Raw genomic sequence first — 26,510 nt, 5'->3', positions numbered from 1 at the left:
AGTATACTAATATTCTCAGATGAAAATTGAATGAATGAAATGGTGGGAATGCTTCTCTATTTATAGAGACTGAAGCATCTTTACAGAACAAACGGAACCCATTTGAAAAGGCATTACTGGCTGAGAGTTGCATCCTTTCGGATGCCAAGAAACACGCCAGTTCTGTTTCAAGAGGAACAAACCTCTTCAAAAATGTAAAAATGCATTATATTTTTATAGGTACCAGACATAATAAAAGCATGAAACAATGCAATGTTTCAATGCAATTCTGTGTAGTTGCTATTTTTCATTATTAAATTTATTATTTTATGTTGCAACTGTCCCAAAATTAACAAGCACATTAATATTTACATAAATATATTATATCTATATGATATATAAAATCAAAGGTTATACCATTTCCAAAGGTCATGTACCATCACTATGGGTTATGTACCCCATTCGTTTCGTGTCAATACAAATACCCAGTTTCATTAAAAAAATATTCATTCAAACTACAGAAAATATTAGAGTCAAAACTCAATTTTAAGTTTTTATGATCTGAGTAAAAGATGGTTGGAATCAAGACTCAAATTTCTATTTTCTTAGTTAAACAATATTTTTTCTTTGTTGGCATGGACACCAGATTAAACTCAAATTTTATATTAAAATCAAAATCAGTTTCATTTTGACCCAAAAAACTCATATATAAATTTGAAATCTCCAATTTATCGGAGATGATGTGACTAGGCTTGTAGAAAGCTATGCACGTATTCCTAGTTTAGTAGTCTATTACCATCAATTTTTCTCCATATGCTCTCTTTGGGTAGCTTTCTCCCTCACGTTCTGCTCCCAACATAACGAAAGTTATAGAATATTTTGTCAAAATAAAAAATAAAAAATAAAGATTGTCCAATATCAAATAACCAACTTTCTCTTTAGTGAATTGGCGAAAAGCCACATAGGAGCAAGGAGGTGGGTGCGGTCACACCTTCGATCGTTAAAAATCTATCCTCAGAGCGAGAATATGTCCCTTTGATTTCTCTAAACCTACATCGAACGGTTTCGTTTTCTATTTTTCTATTCCCACAACACCACGATGCTCTTCTCTCCCTTCTCATGGATTCCTGTGATTGCGATCCCCATTCGTTGAGATCTCTCCTGGTTTTCAAGAATATCATCAACCACGGTGAGTTTATTAAAGCCCACCATCCCTATTTTCCAATTCTCTAGGGGTGGTCATGGTGCAATTCGATGCGATTCCACCCTCAAATCGGAACCGAAACTAGAAAATATGAACGGTTTGGTTCGGTGCAATTCCGCTTAAATTGTTTACTAAAACCATGCGGTTAGGTTCACACCGATTCTAGTTTGGTTCATACCAATTTATGGTTCTGAATACTAAATCATTTGAATATCAAATCAGAGTTGTATTCAAAGCTTACTTGTTTTATTTCTTGTTTTCTGCATGCTTGCATTCAAATACATCTTCTAAAGTGGCTATACAAAGTTACAAAAAAAAAACAAACTCTTTTAAATACTAAATCAAAATGCAAATATCCTAGGCACCAAGCAAACAAAAAAAGAAACACAATTCAAATGTGGTAGCAACAGCAAGCAAACACGCCTTAGCACCGGAAAGTAACAGCATCTCCTTGGTACCGGAAAGTAAACAACAGCTCCTTTTTCAAGCAACAAGCAAACAAATAGCGGCAAGCTAAATATACATTCACACACATATACTGAATTATAAAAATATATATACATTCACATATACATATACATTCACACATATAGCTTTGTGGTAGTGTGTTGATATGTTGGAAACTTGGAAGAGTATCAGAACTTACTTCTTTTAAAGTTCTGTAAGACTGTATAAGTAACATCATACGTATCGCAGTGCCTCCATTTCTCTGCGTGCACGTATATGTTTTCTCAAAGTTTTGATTATGAAGCTCATGATAGTGTGGTCCAAACCGCGAGAACCTTTGTGAATGGAATCTCGAGAAGCAGTAAAGCTGGGTCTCTAACATATACATATAAATTAACATATACATAACATCTTTTTAATCATACAACTATTATATATATATTTAATTATTTATTTATATAAACGGTTCGATTCGGTTCTTAGCGGTTTTGGCAACATGAAAACTAGAACCGGAACCGATTAGAATGGTTCGGTCTTGTTCTTGAACCTATGTTGACTTTTTTGGTCAACATGGTTTTTACGGTTTATTTTGTCGCGGTTCAATTCGGTTTCACAATTCCACGGTTTTTATGCCAACCCCTACTTTTCTCTCCAAATATTGAACCTTTCTGCTCTTATACTTGTTGGGTTTTGTTTGTTTTTTCATTTTTTTAACATGTCTACGGATTGGATGAGGGGAAGAGAAATGAGGTGGAGAGGGAGTTTCAAAGAAAATGGGTTGTATGTGAAGCTACCAGCCGAGCCGCTTCAGAGATTGATCTATGAAATTTCTAACTTCCTAAGTGATCGAAGGACATGTCAATGGTTGTTGGGTTTGCATTTTAGCATTTCATGAAAATTCACCTCATGATTTTACATGCATTCCATCTATTATTTCAGTCTCCATGTACCTTTCCCAATCTAATGAATTTTGTCTTGTGTTGTCTCTTTGTTTTTTATGTTTTTCATGATCTTGTTCTTTTGGTTGAGGGTTGTCATTATTTGTATTGTGTTTGAGATGTACTAATTGTAGTATTACCTGATTATGAATTTGTAAACATGTGATTAGAATGATTAGCTTGATGTTTAGGTTTTGGTTGTCTACATTTTTTTTAACCTTTTACCCTTTTAAATTTCGCCTGCCCCCCGACAATTCTTGGCTTCACCACCAATAGTGATCATATATTTCTCGTACTACTGTTCCAATTAAGTTTGAATGTTTCCCTTTTATTAAGACACACTACAAGAAACACTATTTCTAGACGAAAATGTTTCGTCAGGCCAAATAATAGGATTTCGTCGCCTACAGTTTTGATTGATGGACATGTCAGTGTTACTCCTCAGGATCACTCCTCTTTGTTACATGTCCGTAAAACTGCACAACTTCAAGTGTTACTTCCTCTTTCATCACATCCTTCTATCAATGAGACTTCAAATTCATGTACTCTAGACTTATCATTCAAACTTGATTGCAAATTGGTGAAATAACAAGAAAGGACTATTATTGAAACAAACCGATTACTAGTTGCTTGTATATGTCACAAGTATGGTTGTAAAGCAAATGTCACAAGTATGGTTGTAAACATCACTCTAGTTAAGTCATGGGTTAAAGTGATTTTCTCAATCATACTCTTGTCTTCCATACCTTGTCACTCACTTAGGTCTTTTGTCAATCTTTCTTCCATGTTTCTAGGAACCACTTACTTGTTATTAATATTTGTCTTGTCCACTTGTTAGGACTGATTTGGTAGTGAGGTATAGCTATTAGCCTTCCTTTTGTATTCTTCTTTTCGACTCTCTATAAGAGTTGCCTTTTTACTCTGTAAAGGACATAATGAGAAATACAATACAAGATTTGAAACCAAAATTCAACATGGCATCAGAGCAAGAACCATAGGGTCCTGATTCTGTCCGTTTTTTTTTTTTCCTTCTTTTTCTTCTTTGCTTGCTCATCATCGAAAGATATGGTAAAAGAAAATGTCTCTAGTGCTAATAGATCGTCATCTTCACCCTCCAACCTAATTCAACGGGGTGAGAACAACCCAAATCAACGACTATGCTCGGTGCTACTGAACGAGTTTAACTATCTACCTTGGTCAAGAGCTGTGTCACTTGCTATAGGAGGAATATCGAAACTAGGGTTTATCAATGGAAACTCGAAGTTTCCAGAATCCACTTCATCAACCTATGATGCATGGTACGCTACTAACCAGCTGGTCATGTCTTGGATACTTAATTCTATGGAACCAAAATTGTATGAGCTCTTCAGCTACTCAGAATATTCCCTTCTTCTATGGGAGTTTGTCAATGACATGTATGGTAGCCAAAACAACTCAGTTCGTATCTTTCAATTAAAAAGAATGTTGCTAGTCTAAAGCAAGGTGATCACTCTTTTGTTCAACATCTTGGAAGCTTGAAATCCATGTGGAATGAACTCAATATGTACCGTGCACACACAACTGATTTCGTTGTGCCCCTTGATTGAGTTGATCTTCAATTGGGAATGTAAGAAATATAGGTTTTAGTAATTAACCCTATCTTTAATACCTTTGACTTTTCCATGCCACGAGCAGGAGAGTTTTGAGCAGTCATGGTCAACTGCTTGGACCTTAAGGGATGCTGAGCTGCGTGTAGGAGCAGTTGAGGGTCATACTCATTTAATAAGGGCAATCTGGTCTTTCTTGAGAAAATTTCTACATGTCGTCTTCCATATTTCTTGAATTATTTTTTACTTTACAATACATTTCTAACCGTTGAAAGATTTCGTCCTGTTACTTAATCCCAAAAACTTGCATTTGGGTGATTTTTGGCATATGCCATCTTGGAGTACATGCCAACTACATTGATAGTTGGATTGTTGAAATTAATTTCCCAAACTGCAAAAATCAATGAAGGAATTGAACATGCCAAAATGTCACTTTTTCCCAACAAAAATTTTCATTTTGCCCAACAAACTTTAAACACTAAACCCTAAATCATAAATTGTACCTTTCCCCAAAGAAACTTGTAGGATTCGTCGAGCAAAATGTGGCATATTATGCGCCAATTGTTTCCATTGTCACGAATACTATGCTCGACCACTGTATCATTGCCCGTCGAACAATTTTTGTTGGCTAAATGTCTCTGAAAAAATCAAAACCTTAACCACTTTTGCCCGACCAAATATTTTATTCCATCAAGTAAAGTTACTTTGTTCAACAGAATTTGTTTCGTCAAGAAAATAGTAATTTCTGGTAGTATATGTTTTTTAGAAGAAGACGACTTCCTTAAATGAAACTAGAAAAAATTAAGTAGAGTTCTGAAAGCTTATGAATAAGGTTAGGCGGAGCTTGATTTCACATTATTCCACAATTAATCGAACTAAGCAAGTCTATCATAGAATTTCTAGTAATGAATTGAAAACTTGGTTTCCTAAAATTATACTTTTTGCAAGATGCATTGATCACGTGAATCAAAGGGTGCACTCTTTCTCCTTATCAAAAATAGTTATGTGTGACCAATGCACCAACATTCCCATCTATCTCTTTTTTTTTTTCTTTATGTTTTTTCATGACATTCCCATCTAGAATTCAAAAAGGTAGGGTTTTATTTTTGTTCATTAGCTAGCAACAGCCTATGGTATTGAATTAACTGCATTGTGTTTCCTCGAAATGACCTCAGCCACTAACAATTTTGTTGACTTATATTGACTAAAGAAATGTCACATCCTCTGCCATATCATTAGTAAAGCAGTTAGGAATTAGTTAGAGTTGTTATATGTAGTTTACACTGTAAGAAAGGCAGTTAGGCTAAGAGACTTGTATAAAAGGCTGAATGCAGCTCATTCTATACTAAATTTTCATTGATCAATACAAAAGCATTTCACATTTTCTCTCTCAAATCTCTCTGTATTCTTTCTTGATGTTCATGATTTATGGTTTCTGTCATCTCTGTTTGCTGGTATCATCGCCAAGCGTTGATCTCTTAGGAATTTTCTTCTGTTAAGGAATTTTGGGTGGTTCGTTGATTTCTTAACGTGGTTCGTCTTCTTGTTGGGTTGTTTATGCTGTAGTCGGTGCAATAAGGTTGTTTATTCCATTTACTTATTTTCTGCACATGAGGTGTTTGTAGTTTTGTTTTAGTGAAAATATATGAAGTGTTTGGTGTGATTTTGCATCGGGGTTTTCTAGGTATGATTAAGGCCACTGCCAAGAATTTTTTAAATTAGGAGTATATGAATTTGTGTGGTAAGGTCGATGCCAAGAATTGTTGAATTTGATGAAGTATATGAATTTTGTGAATTGACGAGGCCGATGCCAAGATTATTTGAATGTGATAAGTCTATGAATTTGTTGAATTGTGAATTGATAAGGTCGATGCCAGTTGAAGAATATTAGGTTAATAGAAGTTGTTGATTAAAGAAGGTCGATGCTAAAAGATTGTTGTGAAATTACTTGTTGATTTGCTGTGTTTTGTGGGTTTCTTGAAAGTTTTTTGAAGTTTGATGAAAGATTGGTGCATACTATTGTTGTTTTTTGAAAGTGTTGAGTAATCAAGATGTCTGATAAATCAGTAAGAATTGAGAGTGTGGCATATTAATTGTGAAGCTGCAAGATGACAACTTTGTCAAATGGAATTATCAGTTTTAGGCTGCGTTGAGAGGGTATGATTTCTTGGATTTCTTTACTGGTGAATCCCATTGTTCACCAAAGTTTGTGATTGATACTAAGTTTGGAGTGACTAAAGAAATTACAAGGGCTTATAAATCTTAGGTTCAGAAGGATATGGCATTGTTGCCACTTTGTCAAATGATGCTATCAAGTATGTAATTTGTTGTAAGACTTCAAATGAGGCTTGCATAAGCTTATAGGAAAGATATGCTTCTGTGTTAAGAGCTAGGATAAATTAGCTCAAAACTGAATTTCACACAATTCAAAAGGGGAGTGACTCTATAAACAAATATTTGCTCAAGTTAAAAGCCATTAAAGATCAACTTGTATCTGCATGGGAGAAAGTTACAAATAATGACTTGGTTATCTCTGCCTTATCTGGGCTACCACTTGAGTTTGATATGGTTAAAGCAATTATCTTGGCAAGGGAAACTTCTATTCCTTTGAAAGATTTTAGAGCACAGTTAATTGTGGTTGAATCTACCGTAAAAGCAAGAATCACTACTAACCAGTGGCATGGTTGCAATATATGTTCATGGAGAATAGTCCAAAAATGGGAATCAAAATGAGGGATATTCATAGGGGGAGAGTTCTAATGTTGTATCAAGATCTAATGATAATCAAGGATATCAAGGTGGTAACAGGTCTTAGAACAGAAATGGGTATAATTCTTCACAGTTTAATAACATGAATAGTTATGACTCTTTCAATAATTCAAGGCCTTACTATGAAAATCGACTAAGGGGAGGAAATAATTATAATGGTTCTTATTCCAACACTGGGAATAGAACTTCTTGGAATGGCAATACTAATTTCAAATTTGGATAGTGGTTAAGTGTCAAATCTGTTCTCGATGGAGGCATACTTCTCCAAATTGCTTAAATAGGAGTGATAATGGTTATCAAGTTACCATCTGCCAAATTTGTGGGAAAAAAGGTCATAGTGCGTTGGCATGTAGGCACAGAAACAATTACTCTTATCAAGGTGCCCTCCACCTCTTTTTCTCATAGCCTTTACAGCTCAAGCTCCAATACATATGTTTATAGCTGAATTTGGTCAAAATCGCAAGGTTTTCTTTACTGTTGATACTTGGGTGTTCGATATTGGTGTTTCTCACCGTATGACACCAAATCTTGGAAATCTAAATCAACTTGTGGAATACAATGGTGATGAGAAAGTCAATATTGGTAATGCCGAAGGTTTGATTGTTAAACATATTGGTTCTACAACTTTCTTTACTCCTCAACATTTATTATTTCTGAAAAATATTTTGCATGTTCCAACAATTATAGTAAATCTTTTATCTGTTAGGAAACTTTGTAAAGATAATAGTTGTTGGTTCATTTGTGATGAGATTGTATTTTTCATACAGGACAAGGTAACATGAATGATATTGTATCAAGACAGAAGTAGAGGAAAGCTATAAGAGATACCTATGAATGTGTTTTCAAGAAGATTTGTTACTGGTTCAAATAAAGCAGTTGCACTACTTGAGAAAGCTGTGAACGTTTCAATTTGGCATAGGAGACTGGGGCACCCATCTGAAGAAGTACTCTTTGCTATACTCAGAAATTTTATACATTATGTTAGTGAGGACTCTTCACCTTCAGTTTGTTATTTATGTTTGTCTGGAAAAATGTTTAGACAACCATTCCCTGTAAAAGATACTAAAGCTAACTTTCCATTTGAAAAAATACATTCTGATATATGGGGCCTGCTCCAAATAAGTCTTTAGAAGGTTTTAGGTACTATGTGAGTTTCATTGATGAGTTTTCAAGATTTTTGTGGATCTTCCTTGTTATCAATAAATCACATATTTTTCAAGTGTTTATCAACTTTCACTCATTTGTTGCAACTCAATTTAATTTTACAATTAAGTGTTTACAGACAGATGGTGGTCCTGAGTACATGAGTAATAGGTTTAAGGCTTTCCTAGCATCCAAAGACATTGTACACTTTGTATCATGTCAGTATACCCTTCAGCAAAATAGACTTACTAAGAGGAAACATAGACACTTAGTAGAAACATGAATCACATTACTGACTGAAGCTAGTATCCCAATACATTTTTGGAATTAGGCTTGCAATCATGCTACATTTCTGATCAACAGAATGCCATCTAAAAACTTAAGAATAAAGTCTTCTTATGAGTTGTTGTTTCATCAGGATCTAGTTATACATACTTTGAAGATTTTTGGATCTGCAATATATCCATTCCTAAGGCCATATAACCAAACCAAAATACAACATAGGTCTAAACAATGTGTTTTCCTAGGTTTTGCTGCTAGATATAAGGGTGTTGTGTTATGACATATGCAGTAAGAAGTTAGTATTGTCAAGTCATGTGATTCACGGTGAAAATATATTTCCTTATAAGATACAAGTGAGACCATTATCTAGGAATACAAGTGGGTTACAGAATACAAGAATGCCTTCAGTTATGGTTTAATTGTCTACTTCTGGTGCAAATACACATACAAAATCTTCTAGTTCTTATAGGGAACAATATGCATGTCCAAAAATTATGGAAGAAGGTTTAAGGAATATTTCACAGCATCGCAACTCATCTGTTCAAGACTCATAGGATCTCAATACTGCACACAGTAACTCTTCCTCTTCTACTCATTCAATATCAACTCAAGGTACAATATCACTATTGTCTATCTATAATCCTTCATAGTTGGAGGTAATGCTTCCAATGTATTCTCTTTCATCTATAATTCATGAAAAATCAGTTCATTCTATGGTTACAAGATTGAAGTCAGGTGCAATTACAAAGAGGTCATACACATGTTTCATTGCTTCATTCCTAGAATTACAAACATCACTGTTGGATGATGAACATGAATTTTCTGGTGGGTTCTTATTCCTTGCTGCAATTAAAGATTCGGAAAAACCTTCAACATTCAGAAAAGCTTCAACAATTCCTCAGTGGCAAACTATAATGCACTCAAAGCTTAAGGAACATGGCATTTGGTATCTCCTCCACTTGACAAATCAATCATTGGGAGTAAGTAGGTGTACAAAATTAAGAAAAATCTTGATGGAAGTGTTTCCAGGTATAAAGCCAGACTTGTGGCTCAAGGTTTCACATAAGAACAAGGTCTAGACTACCCAAAAACCTTTAGTCCATTGGTAAGACATACTATTGTAAGTTTAATCCTGTCCTTAACAGCTACACACAAATAGGAATACAGTTAGACATTAAAAATGCATTCCTACATGGTGAATTATAGGAAGAGGTTTACATGAAACAACCTCAACGGTTTGTTGACCTATCTTATCCCAGTTATGTCTGTAAGTTGGTGAAATCTCTAAACAACTTAAAATAGGCACCAAGGGCATGGAATTCAAAGCTCACAAGATATTTACCAGCTTTTGCATCTTCACTTGATAACAACTTATTTGTGAAAGCTGATGATCAGGATGTAGTTATCTTATTACTGTATGTGGATGACATCATCCTTATAGGTTTTAATGCTGCTAAAGTTCAAAAAGTTGTCCAAGATTTTGCTAGTGTATTTGACCTGAAAGATATAGGTAAACTCACATATTTTTTGGGTTACAGATTCATTATAGAGAAAATGGAGACATATTTGTTAATCAATCCAAGTACATTAAGGATCTTATTCACAAAGTTAGAATAGAGTCGTGCAAGCATGCAAGTACTTCATGTAAACCACACAATCAGATGATGATTCATGAGGGAAAACCATTGCAGGATTCTACATTGTACAGGAGTTTGGTTGGTTCACTGCAGTACCTCACTTTTACACAGTCAAATATAGCTTTTGCTGTTAATTATTATGCCATTTCATGAAAGCTCTGACAGATGTTCATCTTGGTTCTATAAAGAGAATTATTAGGTATCTTTAGGTATCGTTTGGTATGCAGACGGGACGGGACGGGACGGGACGGGACAGGACGGAACAGAATGGAGCGGGAGCAAAGATGCCCTTGGATGGAAACAAGGAGGAAGAAGAAGGAGACGGAAAGGTTATAATTTTGTGTTCCACGGATATGGAACGAGTCATTCCAGGGAGGTGAGGTGGAACAAAAATTCACCCAAAACTCGTCCCGTGGAACAGTTCGTTCCATCCGTTTTAGGCGCACCAAACATGGGACGAAACGCCTTGTCCCACTCTGTTCCGTCCCGTCCCACGTACTAAACGGTACCTTAAGGAACTGTAAAGTGGAATACTCTTCTGATACTGACATTCATTTAACAACATTTTCTGATGTTGACTGGGCTATCGACTTAAATACAAGAAGGTTAGTGACTTGTTATGTAGTATATCTTGAAACTAATCCCATTTCATGACATTCCAAGAAGCAAACTTCAGTCTCAAGAGGCTCAATAGAAGCAAAATATAAAGCACTAACATATACTGCAGCAGATGTGGCATGGATTAGGCTAATTTTGTAAGCTCTGGGAGTAACACTACATGTTCCACCAACCATCTATTGTAATAATATGTCAGCTATAGCACTCAGTGCTAATCCTATTGATAGAAGCATATTTATGCGACTTAGTTAGCTTGTTTTCTTGCATTTATGTTGCTAGTTTCTATTTATTATAGTGATTTAAGTTATTTTCGTGTGTTTGTAGGACCAATGGGCTAAAAAGGCAAGAAATTGCATTTTGGAGCAATTTTGGGCTTAGAATGAATAGCACATGCATGGAGCAAGGTGGATGGACGAAATTGAAGTTTAAGAAGGGCTAGGAATGAGCAAAGAAATGAAGGAAATAAATTCAATACAAAAGAAATCAAGGAATCAGCTACAAAGAAGGAAACATGAGTCAAACTTCCTTATTTTGACTTAGCTTTCCTAATCTTTTCCTACCTAAGTTCCAGCTGCCAAAGAGGGTCCTTAATTAATTTAGGACACCTAAATAAATGATTCTAGAATGCCTAAACCTATTACTAAGGGATGCCGCACCACCTTTCCCTTTCCCTTTCCCTTGCTGTGCAAGGCACCGCATTCTCCTTTCTTTGCCTTGCCGCAGCCTTGTTTCCCTTTTTCCTCCTGGATTCTGATTTAATTGCCCTTTTTCCTGGAGGATTTGGAGTCCAAATCTTTCCCAAAAACAATTAATTAAAGCCATGTCCCTTTCCCTATAATTTATACATTCTGCCGCACATAAACTATTCACTCATTGATTCATACAACCATTCCCCAATCAACCATTCATTCAGCCATCGCCATAACACAATTCCGCATCCTTTCATTCATCATGCTTCCCTACCATTCATCAATCCTTCATCATAATACACCACAACCCAGTTTCAGCCACAACCACCCTTATGTCGCAGCCTAGCAAGGAAGAAAGAAAGGAGAAGCAGCCTTGGACGTATTTGCCATTCAACTTGGATTGCTAGACGTTCTTAGGTGTAATCTATCTTAGTTTTCAATGTTTAATTTATATTCTCTTTGTTTTGCTGTGAACATGAGAGGCTAAACTTGTTTTGGCTAGAGGAGATTTTGAAACCATGATTATATTTGCAATATGAATTGATTACTTCCAGTTGTGATTTCACAAATGGTGAATGCAATTTACTTAACTGTTGGATTAAGAACTTATTCTTGTATGTTGATTAAGGAGGCCTACTTAGTTTGCATGCATGAATTTGATGCTAGAATATAAGGGAGTTTCACATAATTGTTACGAACTTATATTCACAAGTAGTGAAGATCGCTGGTCACAATCGTGTTAAGTTAAGTTCCTGGCATGAGTATCATGATGTCATAGTTATGAATGTCTTGTCAATGTTTATGATTTTTACAGAGCTTAATGATCTTTGTTTGTGTCTCTATTATGCAGTTCATGTAGGGAACTTGGGAAGAATAATTTGATTGCCGATGCGTTGTCCGTCCAATTCAATAACTTAAGGAAAATCTGAGGGTTAATTAGTGATGACACGGTTAATCTGGGGCATTGTCATACATGGTTCAATGAAAGAGTAACTGTAAATCAATTTATGTGCATATATGTCATGTGTGGAGAAAGACCCTCTAGCTAGCCAATCACCCATAATTTCCCCCAATTTCATGCCAAACTTGTTTAAGTCTTCAATCTACTTGTCTTTACTTTAAATTCGTCAAAAACCCCAATCCCTTTTTCTTTGTTGTGTCAAAATAGTTAGAATATGTCCAAACTTGTGTTTTTAAGTGTTTTGAGTTATGTTAAAATCAATTTTCATCCAAATCACCCTTTAGTGTCTAGTTTGAGTCTAATTGATTATTTTGTGTTGTTTTGAGTATTTTTAGTTTGTTTTGAGTTCTTTGAGTCTAGTTAAGTGTTTTCAAGCCTAGTTTTGTGTTTTTGAGTCAGTTTAAAGTAGATTAGCAATCCCTCCTAATCCCCAGCCTAGAACGATCCCTACTTACATCTTTACTACAATTGTCAATAAGAGGGTTTAATTTGAGTGCTACTTTAGATCACATCACCTGTATATCATTCAAGGATAAAACACCTTGATACTGACTATCATTTTGTTAAGGAAAGGGTACAGAAAGGTGACCTGATGGTTGAGTATCTACCAACTGATGAACATATAGTTGATGTTCTTACTAAAGGGTTGCATAGTCTAACATTCACTTGCCAGTGGTTCAATCTCAAGCTAGGTTACCTTAGTTGAGATTGAGGGGGGATGTTGGCTTATATTGACTAAAGAAGTTCCACATCATCAGTAATGCAGTTAAGAATTAGTTAGAGTGGTTATATGTGGCTTACATTGAAAGAAATGCAGTTAGGCTAAGAGACTTGTATAAAAGGCTGAATACAGCTCATTTTGTACTAAGTTTCCATTGATCAATACAAAAGCATTTCACATTTCTCTCTCAAATCTCTCTATATTCATTCTTGTTGTTCAACATTTCTAGTTTCTGTCACTCTGTTTGCTACTGTTAAGAAATTTTCTTGCAATTGCATCATGTTTTCTTTTCTATGGCTACTATCGACTTAGGTGTTAGGTTGGAACTATTGCTATCGCTAAACAGCAACACTATGTCAGTTGGTCCAGTTGTTTCAAATATCAAAGATGAGACAATTATTGAATTCATGCTAGCATAGTTTTTTTATTACTTTTCCTGTGAACTAGGTTTATGCTAACATTCAAATTGCATATATCTTCATGAAATATTTTGTATGTAACCCTATTTAAGTTTGATTCATATGTTCAAACATATAATCGTGGATCGACATCATCAAAGTATAAATTATACATATGTTGACAATTTTTTGATAACTGTGAAAAAAAAAATTCAGGATAATCCTATTGGTGTAATACTAGAGCTGTGTTGTGATAATTCTATTAAAGTAATCCTCAGAGTTGCGTTGGCGTGTTGAGTTTCATTTCAGAGTATAACAGAGGTGACGTGTCACAACATATGATATCAGGATGAGCTTTAAAGCCTAATTAAATTAATACACAGCACTTTTACTAAACACACTCAGACATCCACAAGGCCCTTTTTATTTGTTGTCAAACAATATTAACGCTACTAAGTACAAATGATGACGTTCACATCAACAAACAAAGGTTTACCAGGTGAAATAGGGTTTTTGGAAACATTTTACTTGGTGATAAATGGTTTACCGGGTAATATACGATAGCTTTTGGTATGTGGGCCAAAATGTTTCGCTTAGTGTAACTTGTAATTTATACTTTTATGCTTTGTTGAAAATGTGTTCGGGAAAATGTAAACCAAATCATAAGATGATGCATTCATTTTTAACATATGAATCATCCGAATCCCAATTATATTCGTAAAGGATACTTTTCTTCACACTAGAGTAAACCCAATTCTCACAACTTTGAAAAATAATGTCCCAATGATTTGGGCACTCCCCTTTTACTCAAAACTAATTGGCATTGATAAATAAATGATAACCCCACAACCACAACCAATGAGCCTATAATTATATCCAAAGCATATATATATAATTGCATAAAGCTGCTAAAAAAATATTGAATTTGCAGAAATGCTTAACCCTATCATATGTTATGGCATTCATTACTTATTATCTAAAACTTTCTATCTTTATCATCATAGTATGAAAATCTCACATGAGGTTTTCAATCATGAGATGACAAGAGTAATAATTAACATTAATTAAAATGTTTTAATTAATTAATCAGATAGTTGGTAATGATTAATAAATGGCATCATTCATTTTGCATGAACTCTTAACCTAGACCATATCTATGACTTTGACTGCAAAGTGATGCTCAGTGTTAAACTAATTAAGCTCAAAAGTTCAAGTTCGATACGATAAATCTTATTCGATCCATATCTACTTACTTTTTGACGTCCCAAAACGTGATTTTTGATATAATCAAGCTCTTCATATACACAGTAATATTACATGGTACACACCAATAGTAATTCATATCACTTATTTTGCTTGTAACTAAAAAATAACTATGAAATGCTTTAAGGCAGACAATTAATTGGTAACAAATTTTAATCTTGTAATATTAGTTGAATATGTATTTACCCAAAAAAGGAAAACATTAGTTGAATATGCTTTTTGAATACGTACTTTAAAATGAAGGTAGCTAACTCTCTTGAGCAAGACTCCATTGGCTCCTTTTAATGCAATAGTAACTGGGAAGTCACCCTTCAATCTTCCTTTTATCATCTATTTAGATGCTACTCTTGAAATGCACGCCTAATGCCCAAATCGATCGACCATATACTGCTTTTTGGTAAATACTCAAGAACTACTTCTACTCTTTCATATTTTCATTTTCTGATGTGATATCAGGCTCCTCCTGTCGTGATTTACATTATCTTTTGGCATGCACTGGCCTGTAAAATTTTCATGGTTACCATCAGATTAATTTTGTCTGCTAGTAATTAAATGAAGTGTTTATCATCAAATAAGGTACAAAAGAAAGGCAGGAAAAAAGTTGCCGACATGCAGTTCAATTGCTTTCAACCTTGAGTCATTTAATTATGAAAAATAAAGAAAGCAAATCCCTGTAGAACAAGAAAAAGCAGAAGATTTTAAAAGTAAAGAGTGGTAAAAAGATGATACCGAAACCAGTAAAAAAAGTCACTAGTACGTAAAAGTATTATCCGGTAAGTAAATTGTTTGCATGCAGTTCAGGACATGTGTTTTGATCTACAAAATAACTAGGGTTTGGAGTTGTGAACACGTTTCTGGTTTTATTAAAACTGCAGGACCTGATTAAGTTGCCTTATTTGGTAAATTTGGAAGCTGATATGTGGGTGGTTGGAAATGACCGGATGAGATTAAGCAAAAGGTAATATCGCAGTTTGCAGTTGCAGGGTGAGAGAGAGAGGGAGAGAGAGAGAGGGAGAGAAGCAACAATGCAATGTAGGATGGGAGACAGAAGGGTTGCTTTTTGGGTACTTGGGGAATAAAATGTTGTCTCTTTACGAGGATTGGCGTGCAGACTCTCTCTCTCTCTCTCTCTCTTCGAAGAAGAGCCCAATATTTGTACACCTGTCGTGCATGTAAAGAACAAATGGTAAACATAAGTGAGGAAAATTTGGAAAAATAAATGAAAAAAGTAGGAATTTGTGTCTGCATGGAGTGGTGAAGGCCTTATACGATAGATAAGGATACAACACCACAATAAAATTTTGTATCGATAAAATATAAGAAAACTAATGAAAAGAACTTGAAAACTTTGAGTTTTAATGATAAAAATAAAATAAAGAGTAAAGTAAATAGTACCAAATTTGAGTTTTTAGTATAACAATATGATTTTTCGTTAAAATGAATAATACCGCGAGTTTTCGTCAAAACTTCATAAAATATATAGATGTGTAAATATTTGTTCATGTATTTTTAATTATATTATTAGTACAAATTTTTACATAATCAGTGTACACTTGTCATGTAAAGTGTTGAAATGTTGGTCTTTTTTATCTTTCATCACAAACACTGTACACACACCCTCTCTATGCTGGCTTCTTACCATCTTTCCTCATCGGATAAGGATTTTCTTTCTTCTTAATCTCTCTTTTCTTTTCTCTCCTCCTATTTGAACGGTCACGATTAAAGCATGTCAATATCTTATATTCATTTTTATATAGAAATAATAAGATAAAAAATAATGTATAAAAGGAGAGGAGAAAAGAGAATGAGAATAAGAGGAGAGAAAATACTACTCCTTCCTCTTTACTACTGTTTATGAATTTCTGCTGGCTTTGTCCGTCCATTTAAAGGCTGATGTGTAAAAAGGAGGGAAGCTCCCTCTCCATGATAAAAATTTCGAAATTATGGGTCCCATTGCAGTGGATCCTTTTCATGAAATCCCATTTGCATAGAAACGAAACCAGCCTCATACAGCAGAAAGGGATTCATACTATTATTATAGAGCATAAGTCCTATGTTGAAAATGATGATGGGTAGTGAATGCCCACAGTGTTTTGGTGGAGTTTTCCAATGCCCTCATAAATTGGCTTTTAACATTTGCATTGTTTATGAATAAATATATACATTGTCAATTCCCATGACAGTTTGAAAACTGACTATGAGAATTCAGGATGTCTTTTGTCAAAAAGTATGTTGTAAATTTCAAATGCAGTAATACGAGTTGCTCTATAAATAGAGCACTCGACTGCATTCAAAACATATACAGAAAATATAAGAAGAAGAGAACGAGAGAAAAATATCAGTAACATCATCTATTTCTCTGCCTTTTATTTGTTATTCTCTTGTGCTATAGTTTTAGTATGGCATTTTACATCTACCTTGCACCTACCATTAAAAAGGTTATTCCTCTAACTTTGACCTTTTTATAACATCCTAAGATTTTTTATGGGAATTATAGAAATAAAGAATAACGTTAGAGAAACTACAATTTTAAATTAAATTTACAAATGAAACGATGGGTCACTAATGAAATAAGCACGTTAATCAATTCTTAATTAATAATCTAATCATCAATCACCACATTATTTGATTTACAAATTTGATTCAAAAGTTTTAGTCTATCTAACATTACTCATATATAAATCACACTCATAACAATTTTTAATTATCATTGAAGTAAAAATAAAAAATAAAAAATAAAATAAAATAAATGAAACAAAAGAACAGAAATACGGAAAATAAGGGAGTCAGACTAGTTCAGCAATCCCCTCCTCCTGCTTGGTGAATCATGCCATTAAAACTTGGGTGCATTTTTCTCACCATTCTCAAGTAGCAATAATGCTAAGGTGAAATGGAAGATTTGTATGAGTTTAAATTTTAAGATTTGTATAAAATATTGTATTAGATGAAATGGAAGAATGCATCCGATGTGTTATACGACCGATATATTCACTACACAAATAAAATAGTGAGCATTACCATCACTTGAAGGTGATAAAGTAAAAATATTCTCATTAAAACTTACCCTCTGCGTTGATATTTGAAGTTCCCAACGGTTTCAAAATGATTATAAAAGTTTACCTTTATACCAATTTTGTCCCAAAACAAAATTCTTGATTAATGACAAGAAAGCTAATAATGGAGAATTTTTTTATTGTGACGGGAAAACGAGTGGTACACCACTTATTTTTATGTAAGTAGTAGAAAATTTTATTTTTTAAGTTATTAAATTTTTAACACACATATCTTACCATTTATATAATGACATGTAATGTACCACTTTATATATATATGTCTTACTGAAAAAATCTCTTCTAAGGAGTGCAAATAAAAGGCTAATAAAAGCTGAGTAATCACAGAAAAAGTAAAAGAAAAAATAGTAATGAATAAATAATTAAAAACTCAATATAGGAAGTATAAAGAAGGTGGCCTAGCCTAGCTTGGTTTTCCCTAACTAAAGCTCAACTCAAAACTCCCCTCTTGCTCAGTTGATCATAGCTACTCTTTCATACTCTCTCTCTCTCTCTCTCTCTCTCTCTACTTCCACTTGCGGTGGTGGTGTTTCAAGCTTTCTAAAGTTCCAAGCTTTTTTTTCTTTCTCCTCAGGTTAATATTTGGGTTGGGGGTTAGAGGAGGATAAGAAGTGTAAGAGAAAAAGAAGTAATTATTTGTGATTGTGAAGAAAGCGCTAGTGAAAAATCAAAGGGTGGGTGTGGGGGGTGGGTTTTGACCAAGTGATGCGCTCAGGAGGTAGTGCGGTTCAGCAGACCCTCACAGCGGAGGCTGCTTCGGTGTTGAAGCACTCTCTCAGCCTCGCAAGGCGGAGAGGCCATGCTCAGGTCACTCCTCTCCACGTGGCCGCCACTCTGCTCAGCTCAAGAACTAGCCTCTTGCGGCGGGCCTGTCTCAAATCTCAGCCGCACCAAACCTCTCATCCTCTCCAATGCCGAGCCCTCGAGCTCTGCTTCAATGTGGCTCTCAACCGTCTCCCAACAACTCCTGGCCCTCTCCTCCACGGCCAGCCCTCTCTCTCCAACGCCCTCATCGCCGCCCTCAAGAGAGCGCAAGCCCACCAGAGAAGAGGCTGCATCGAGCAGCAGCAGCAGCAGCCGCTCTTAACCGTCAAAGTGGAGCTCGAGCAGCTCATCATCTCCATCCTCGACGACCCGAGTGTCAGCAGGGTCATGAGAGAGGCTGGTTTCTCCAGCAGTAACGTCAAGAACAACCTGGAGGACTCCTCCACTTCCTCCGTTTTCCAGTGTTACAGCAGCTCCGGCGGCGTTTTCTCTTCCCCTTGCTCTCCTTCTCCTCCCTCAGACCATCACCACCAAAACAAAATAGTTCCTGTGAGTTTCTGGCAACCCCACTTCCTGGCTTACACTGGTGAGCAAAATCCACTTCTTTTTTCCCCTCAAAAGGCAAAACCTCCATTGATAATCAGTAACCCCACCGCCGCCGCTGCCAATGACTACTCTGGTAGTTCTTCAAAGGAAGAAGATGTTAAGTTGGTGTTGGAGGTGCTGGTGAGGAAGAAGAGGAGGAACACTGTGATTGTTGGTGATTCAGCTTCCATGACTGAAGGGCTTGTCTCTGAAGTTATGGGGAGGATAGAGAGAGGAGTGGGAGTTCCTGAGGAGCTGAAATCAACCCAGTTCATCAAGTTCCAATTCTCACCTGTTTCCGTGAGGTTCATGAAAAGAGAAGATGTGGAAGCAAATCTCTCGGAGCTCAAAAGAAAAGTGGACTCATCATTTCTCGGAGAAAGAGGTGCTATAATTTACACCGGAGATCTGAAGTGGGTTGTTAGTGATGAGGACAGAGATCAAAATCAAAACACTGGTGGGTATTATAGCCCAGTTGAGCATTTGGTTTCACAGATTGCAAGGTTGGTCTCTTCAGATAATTCAATCACTAGCTCAAAGGGGAAGGTGTGGGTGATGGGAACTGCAAGTTACCAGACACACATGAGGTGCCAAATTAGGCAGCCACCTCTTGAGAGTCAATGGTGTCTTCAAGCTGTTTCTGTTCCTTCTGGTGGTCTTGGTCTCTCCCTTCATGCTTGCAGGTTAGTTTTTCATTTCTCTCTCTTTTAACTTTATTTTTATTATTATTATTCATGTTCACTGTTATTTTAAATGTGTATATATACATCTATATACAATCCTCCATGGATGGTGAATCCTTGAACTATAGTTTTGCTTAAATGTATACATTACAAGGTCTGCATGAAACAAGAAACCCTGTCCTTTTCTTTGCTCTTTGTTTTGAGTTACAGGTTTCGCTGCTCTTAAGATAAAAAGTAAAAAAAGTTCACGAGGCATTTTTTTCTTCCTTGTTCACATATATACACCCAAATTTTCTTTTTTTTTTTTTCAGTAAATACATTCCATATTACAAAAGAATAAGCATAAGTAAATCATTTTGTTTATTTTGGCCGTCCACATAATAATTATAAATTATTTTCGAGAGCCCTCATTAATTTGGGGCTAGAAATGAAAATTAGGCCTGTTAAGTTAGTTTATAGATGATCATAATAAGATTAAGCTAATATATATGTATATATTTACACAGATTGCTTAAGGGGAGGGATGGACACACTCCCCACCGTTAGATTTAACTTTAATGAAATTGTGTGATTGAGATTGTGTGGCCTGTGTTTTACTCTCAACCATACAATTTCATTAAAACCAATCTAACGGTGGGGAGCGTGTCCCCATTTTTTTGAAAAAAAGGGGATCCCTCTGCTTAAGCAATCTGTATATTTGCCTCATTTTAATTATTCAAATATTTGCCTTACTTTAAGGAAGTGATCCCCATTTTTTTACAAAAAAAGGGGGATTAATTGTGGGGTTCACACTATATTGAACTTTAACGATCCGAATAGTCTATTTTTCAAGTTGCAACTCATAGATCGTCCTTGCAAAATATTAGCCAAATAAAAAATGTTTAAGACATCTAATTGGGTTCAAATAAATTAACGAATACTTTGTTATATAAGAAACAATGAAATTTTATCTTGATAATTAAATAGGCAAATAGTTTCGGATTGAATTGAATTTTTGCAAGAATGATCTATGAATCGAGACTTATAAAATAGATGATTCAGATCGTTGAAGTTCGATGTGGAGTGAGCTCCCCACCTAATCCACATTTAAAAAAAAAAAAATGAGAATCCATTTACATAAAGGGTCTGTATATTTACATATATTTGCCTCATTTTAATTATTCAAATAGTATGATATTTTGACAAAATGAAAATATTGTATATGATAAACTAGGTTTTTTTTTATAGCAAACGATATTATTTACATTAAAAGGGTGGTGAAGTGGGTTAAACCTCACAATGATCTTGCAATAATGTGGTTTAAATTCGCCTCTGGCGAAAATCGAACCTAAGACCTATCCCTTATAAGTAAAGAGAAATATTACCAGACCGTAGTACTAAATAACATGATAAATGAGGTGAGTATTAACAATTATGCGATGTGCTTGTGTGATTGACAGTGTCCAAGACTCAAGATTAATAATCTCTCAAAAACCATCTGAACTTCTGGAAACAAAACCAATATTCAATAGCAAGGAGCAATATCATAATAATAACAAGCTCACTTGCTGTCAAGAATGCATTTCAAATTATGAAAAGGAATCTCAGCTCTTGAAATCTGACGAGCAGAAATTGCCTGCCTGGCTGAAACCACATGGAACCGAACCCCGCCAAAAGGTACCGTACCAACCAATTCCACATTTTTCAAATTTACTTTTGACTTAAATACCACAATTTTAGGAGAATAAGTTACGTTGCAAACGTTATCCCAAATTAATCACACAATGTCAGCAAAGATGCAGTTTGGGAGATTGGGCACATGAGCTAGTAGTAATTAAAAAAGAGAAATTAATTTACTGTGTTTCTTTTTATTTAAGTCTAATATGTAGTTAAAAATTTTCAGGATGAAGTAGCTCAATTGAGGAAAAAGTGGAACAGCTTATGCTGCAGTCTGCACCAAGGAAGACATGCAGCTCAGAACAACTTGAGCTCTTCTAATTTGTACGACAATCAAAGCGTAATTGGAAACAACTGCTCTTATGCTTCAGCATACCCTTGGTGGTCTACCAAGAATGGCTTCTCTCCAGATCCGAATTCAATCTCCTTCGGTCACGATCCAGCTTCAGAGCTTGCTCACGGCTCTAGTCTTGTGCCTCGATTCAGGAGACAACAATCGTGCATGATTGAGTTCAACTTCGACAATGGGGTCCAAAAGAATCAAGTGACGGAACCAAGTCTGGATTCTCTGGTAAACACTGAAGGCAAGGAACTGAAGATCACTCTTGCTCTTGGCAACTCTGTGTTTTCGGGCTCGGAGAAAGTGGTGGAGAGAAAATGCACCGAAAGAACAATGCAAAGAGCTGACATATGCAAGCTACTGAAAGAGAATGTTCCTTGGCAATCCGAATCCATTCCTTCAATTGTAGAAGCGATTTTCAACTCTAAAACTGCCAGGCAGGAGACTTGGTTGCTGATTCAGGGGAATGACTCGATTGGAAAAAGAAGGCTGGCACATGCAATTGCTGAATTGGTTCTTGGGTCTGCTGATTCACTCCTCCATATCGACATCAACAAAAATGAAAATGAGATGAACCCGAGAGTAGAAGTTGTAGCAAGAGCCTTGAAATCCAATGAGAAACTTGTTGTCTTGGTAGAAGATGTTGATTTGGCTGACACCCAGTTCTTGAAATTTTTAGCTGATGGTTTCGAGAACCGAAAATTTGGAGAAGTTAGTAGAAGTGAAGGGATTCAAAGCCAAGCCATATTCATCTTGGCTAAGAGTGACTCAACAAGATATGACGAAGAGAAGGCCAAGTACCGGGATTCTATAATCCAAATGGCGTTGAAGGTTGATGAGAAAGCTAGTGCTAGTCCAAGTTTTCGGGGAGTTAACTTCGATCACAAGAGAAAGGCTGAGTGGGAGCTACAAATCAAGACCAAGAGTTCAAGAAGTGGAGAGCAGGAAGATCCAAGTGTGGTTGCTGTTGAGAATGTGAATAACAAGGAGGTCTTCTCAAGGCAATCAAGCTTCAACACCCTTGATCTCAACCTCAAAGCCGGGGAGGACGATGAAATCGAAGACAAGGCAGGGGAGCTGAGCCCCAATTCAAGTGACTTAACTCGCGAAACCAACACCGATCTCGAAACCCCACATGGGTTCCTGGAATCGATTGAGAACGTCATTGTTTTCAATCGGAGCCCGGCTAGAGATCGAGAGGCAACCGAGCTTTTCTTGTCCAAGATTGAAGGGTGTTTTGGGGAGGTATATGGGAAACTAAATGTGGTTAGATTTAGTGTGGATAAGAGGGTGTTAGAGGGGGTTTGTATTGGGTCTGGATATTTTCCCAATAGCTTGTTTGAGAAATGGCTGAAAGACATTTTTCAGAAAAGCTTGAGGGCGGTCAAACTTAGCGGGAAAGAGGGTATACTTGTAAGGCTCTGTTTGGGTGACAAAGAAGATGGCATTTTGGAGGGTTTCTTGGGTTCTTGTCTTCCTATGAAAATCCATATTTATTGAGTGAGAGGTTATATTCTTCCACATATGCCTCTCTCATCCAATATTGTCTGCTTCTGTAACAAGTGCTAATTTTCTAAATAGGATGGTGTTTTATTTTTCTTCACTTTTCAATCAATACTGTTTTCTCTATCTTTTTCCTCCCATGTTCAATTGCAAACCAATTAATTTTGTTCTCCCCCTTCCTTCTCTTTTCCCCCAAGTTATAGGGCACAAGGTTCATAACCCTAGCAATCCATAAACATAGCTTCTTGTGTGAGGGAGTAGGGAGACATTCTTTTCGACCACATTTGTGTACCACGATTTATCAGATATAAGTAGGCCTCGGAACAGTTTGGTCTGATCGGTTTCTTGACCAAAACCGCCACCGGATCGTCCAATACTAACCATGGTTGATATGCCAAGAACTAGAACTTAGTTTGGTTGATCCGATTTTCCAGACGACAGTTAGAGACCTGATATGTTTTAAAATGGTAGAGGATAGAAGTTTTTCAAAACAAAGAGGAATTTGAAAAGCCAAACGCCGGAGTGATATAGGAGCTTATTGACGCAGTGTGACAAAGAAAAGGAAATTAAACAAAGAACAATAACTAGAATCCAGTACCCAGGCATCCTATTTATATTGCGTGTGGCCCTAGAAGCTCTAGGGGTCGTAATAGAAAAACGACTAAAAAAAATAAAATGTTAAAAAGCTCCTAAACATGGTATCCTAATCAAACACAGCGAATGACAGAAGTTCGTTGAAAAACCCCAAATGTCATGGCAAAGCATGCACATCGTGGTTCTCTTCGAAATAGCGGGTCATGGCCACCCGAGTTCAAGTTTACAAAGTTTTATTTTTTGTTGCCGAATTTGCACCTTTCAGCTTGACCAATCTATTTCGCCATCTTAATTGTTTATTTACGGACTAACTAAAGTGATTACTAGAAATTACTATTTGCTCGACAAACCATATTTCGTCGGACAAAGTAACTTTACCTGGATGGAATAGAACAGTTTGTCAGGCAAAACTGATCAATATTTTGGTTCTTCTAGAGCCCTTTTCCTAACGAACATAGTTTGATGAGCAAAAGTTTCTTTGTCAGGCAAAGTTTTCACGCCAAGGGAAAAAATAGACGGGTAATATGTATATTTTATTATTTAGGGTTTAGGGTTTACAATTCGTCTGGCAAAGTGAATGACATTTTTTCATATTCAATTCCTTCAATGATCTCACAGTCTACATAATTAATTTCAAAGTGGCATATGCCAAAAATCACTTTTGTTAAAGTTACTTTGTTCGACGAAATATGGTTCGTCGAGCAAATATTAATTTCATCCTATATTGAATTCCGTCAATGTAGTTGGTATATACTTCAAAGTGGCATATGCCAAAAATCACCTAAATACAAGTTTCCGGTATTAGGTAATGAGCAAAATCCTTCGATGGTTACAAACCATCATGATTTAACAGTTATTTTGGCTTCGATTTTGATGATTTTTACAACTACACTCCTTGACCCTAGAAGAATATAATGAACGAACATGATCATCAATTTATAACATTTATACTAGTGGTTACCACAAAATCTTACATTCTACTTAATGGAAATATAACAAATCTTACGTTCTACTTAATGGAAGTATAGAATAAACTCTAAGTGTTTGTTGAATCAATTGTTTTGACGGGATACGTAGTCCATGAAAATAATTTCAACGATTGAACCATCAAACTTGTTTAAATACAGTACGAGATCGCATACACCAAAAATTACCAAAACAAACTTTTAGAGATTAAGTAACGAGACAAAATTCTTAGACAGTTACAAACATATCATCATGATTTATTTAGTTTGGATTTGATGGTTTTTCACAATTACGGTCCTTAACCCTAGAGGAATACAATGAATGAACCCGACCATCAATTTAAAATATTTACACTAGCGGTTACATTTAAAATATTTACACTAGAGGTTACTATTGGAAGTATGCCCACAAAGCCACTCTATGTAATAACTTTTGGGATACTCAAAATGTTAAACTATTATTTGTTTAACGAAGGGTAAAGTTTATTGTTAATCACTGTTTATTGTATCATGTGTTTAAGCAATAGGGGAATCCAAGGAATGTATTTGTTCTAAGAGAGAAGATATCCAAGTAAGTTAGATTAACAAGATTTTTCCCTTATGTTCATTCCTAAGACATCCCTAGCCATAGGATTTCCAATTGGGCATTTACACTCCGTTAAGGCTAGTACATGTTATGTTGACTCAAGAGTAAGTATGACTCGTCTCAAGTCATTTAGTGTTGGACACTAAGACAAACACATATGGGCTCAAAAGGGTAATTGAGTACACTGAACAACGATCAAAAGAGAGTTTGAATGTACATGCCATGTAAGAGCTCATAAGTTGCAATATGCAAAGTAGTCTTTTGACTTGAGGCAACATAGTTGTCTGATAAGGTCAAAGCCATTCTATTGAGAGTGTCCACATCATTGTCGGGGTTGAGCTATCTAGTCATGTAGGCATGTGAATGCACAACAAGGGATCTCTAACCTTCCATGGTGGAAGGACAATACTCTAAGATAAGAATCGGGAGTCTTTGGCCAAAGCATACGAATATGACTTAGGAAGAATGTTCCAAATCATTATTCAATTGAATCATATATAGAAGTATCACATTGGATAGTAGATATGAAACAAGCTATCATTAAGACAATGTGATCAGGAGTATTGTATTAGAGAAGGATCGTATTGTATTGTAGTTGTAACTGGATAGATTCTTTAACCACTTCTATTTAGCTTGGGTAGCCATGACATATTGCTAGGTGTCACTCATGGTTTGTGGAAGTCTTGAAGATTAGCAAACTCTAATCCTTATCAAAAGGAGAATTGAAATGTTTTTTCAATTCACAATCAATCGTTAAGAGTAACAATCGCCCACTGCCTCTCTAAATGGAACCTAATGGATCATACACCGATTAAGGGTGAATGTGAAGAAATATAAATAAGATGGATAAGCAATTAAATAGTTTAATTGAGAATGGTCAAGATTAATTAATTAGTTAATTAATTATACGAAGGTTCCAAAACTGGCCAAACTATAGAGAAGGTGAACTTGGCTTAATTGCAGGTTTGCCACTCACTTGTGAGGTGGTATAAAAGCATCTTTATAGCCATTCTCTCACTAGGTTTTTCTTAAGGCAAAGAAGATAAACTTTTTCTCTCTTTTTCTTTATAGAGGCCAACCACTTAGGGAGACTTTTACTAGCATTTTACACTGTATTGACAACAGGA

General features: G+C 35.7%; 1 protein-coding gene across 1 annotated transcript; it reads left to right on the top strand.

The window, feature by feature from the left end:
• The first annotated feature begins 18,191 nt into the window (after nucleotides 1-18,191).
• LOC137732416 (protein SMAX1-LIKE 4-like) lies at nucleotides 18,192-23,346 on the top strand. Its single transcript, XM_068471725.1, has 3 exons — nucleotides 18,192-19,739; nucleotides 21,179-21,395; nucleotides 21,622-23,346. Exons 1-3 carry the CDS (start codon nucleotides 18,412-18,414, stop codon nucleotides 23,233-23,235), a joined length of 3,159 nt encoding a protein of 1,052 aa, XP_068327826.1. The 5' UTR covers nucleotides 18,192-18,411; the 3' UTR covers nucleotides 23,236-23,346.
• Nucleotides 23,347-26,510: the final 3,164 nt, after the last annotated feature.

This window comes from Pyrus communis, chromosome 4, assembly GCF_963583255.1.
Source record: "Pyrus communis chromosome 4, drPyrComm1.1, whole genome shotgun sequence".
NCBI classification, from domain to species: domain Eukaryota; kingdom Viridiplantae; phylum Streptophyta; class Magnoliopsida; order Rosales; family Rosaceae; genus Pyrus; species Pyrus communis.
Note: the sequence above shows the minus strand (reverse complement) of the source record. Positions and strands in the feature narration are given on the sequence as shown.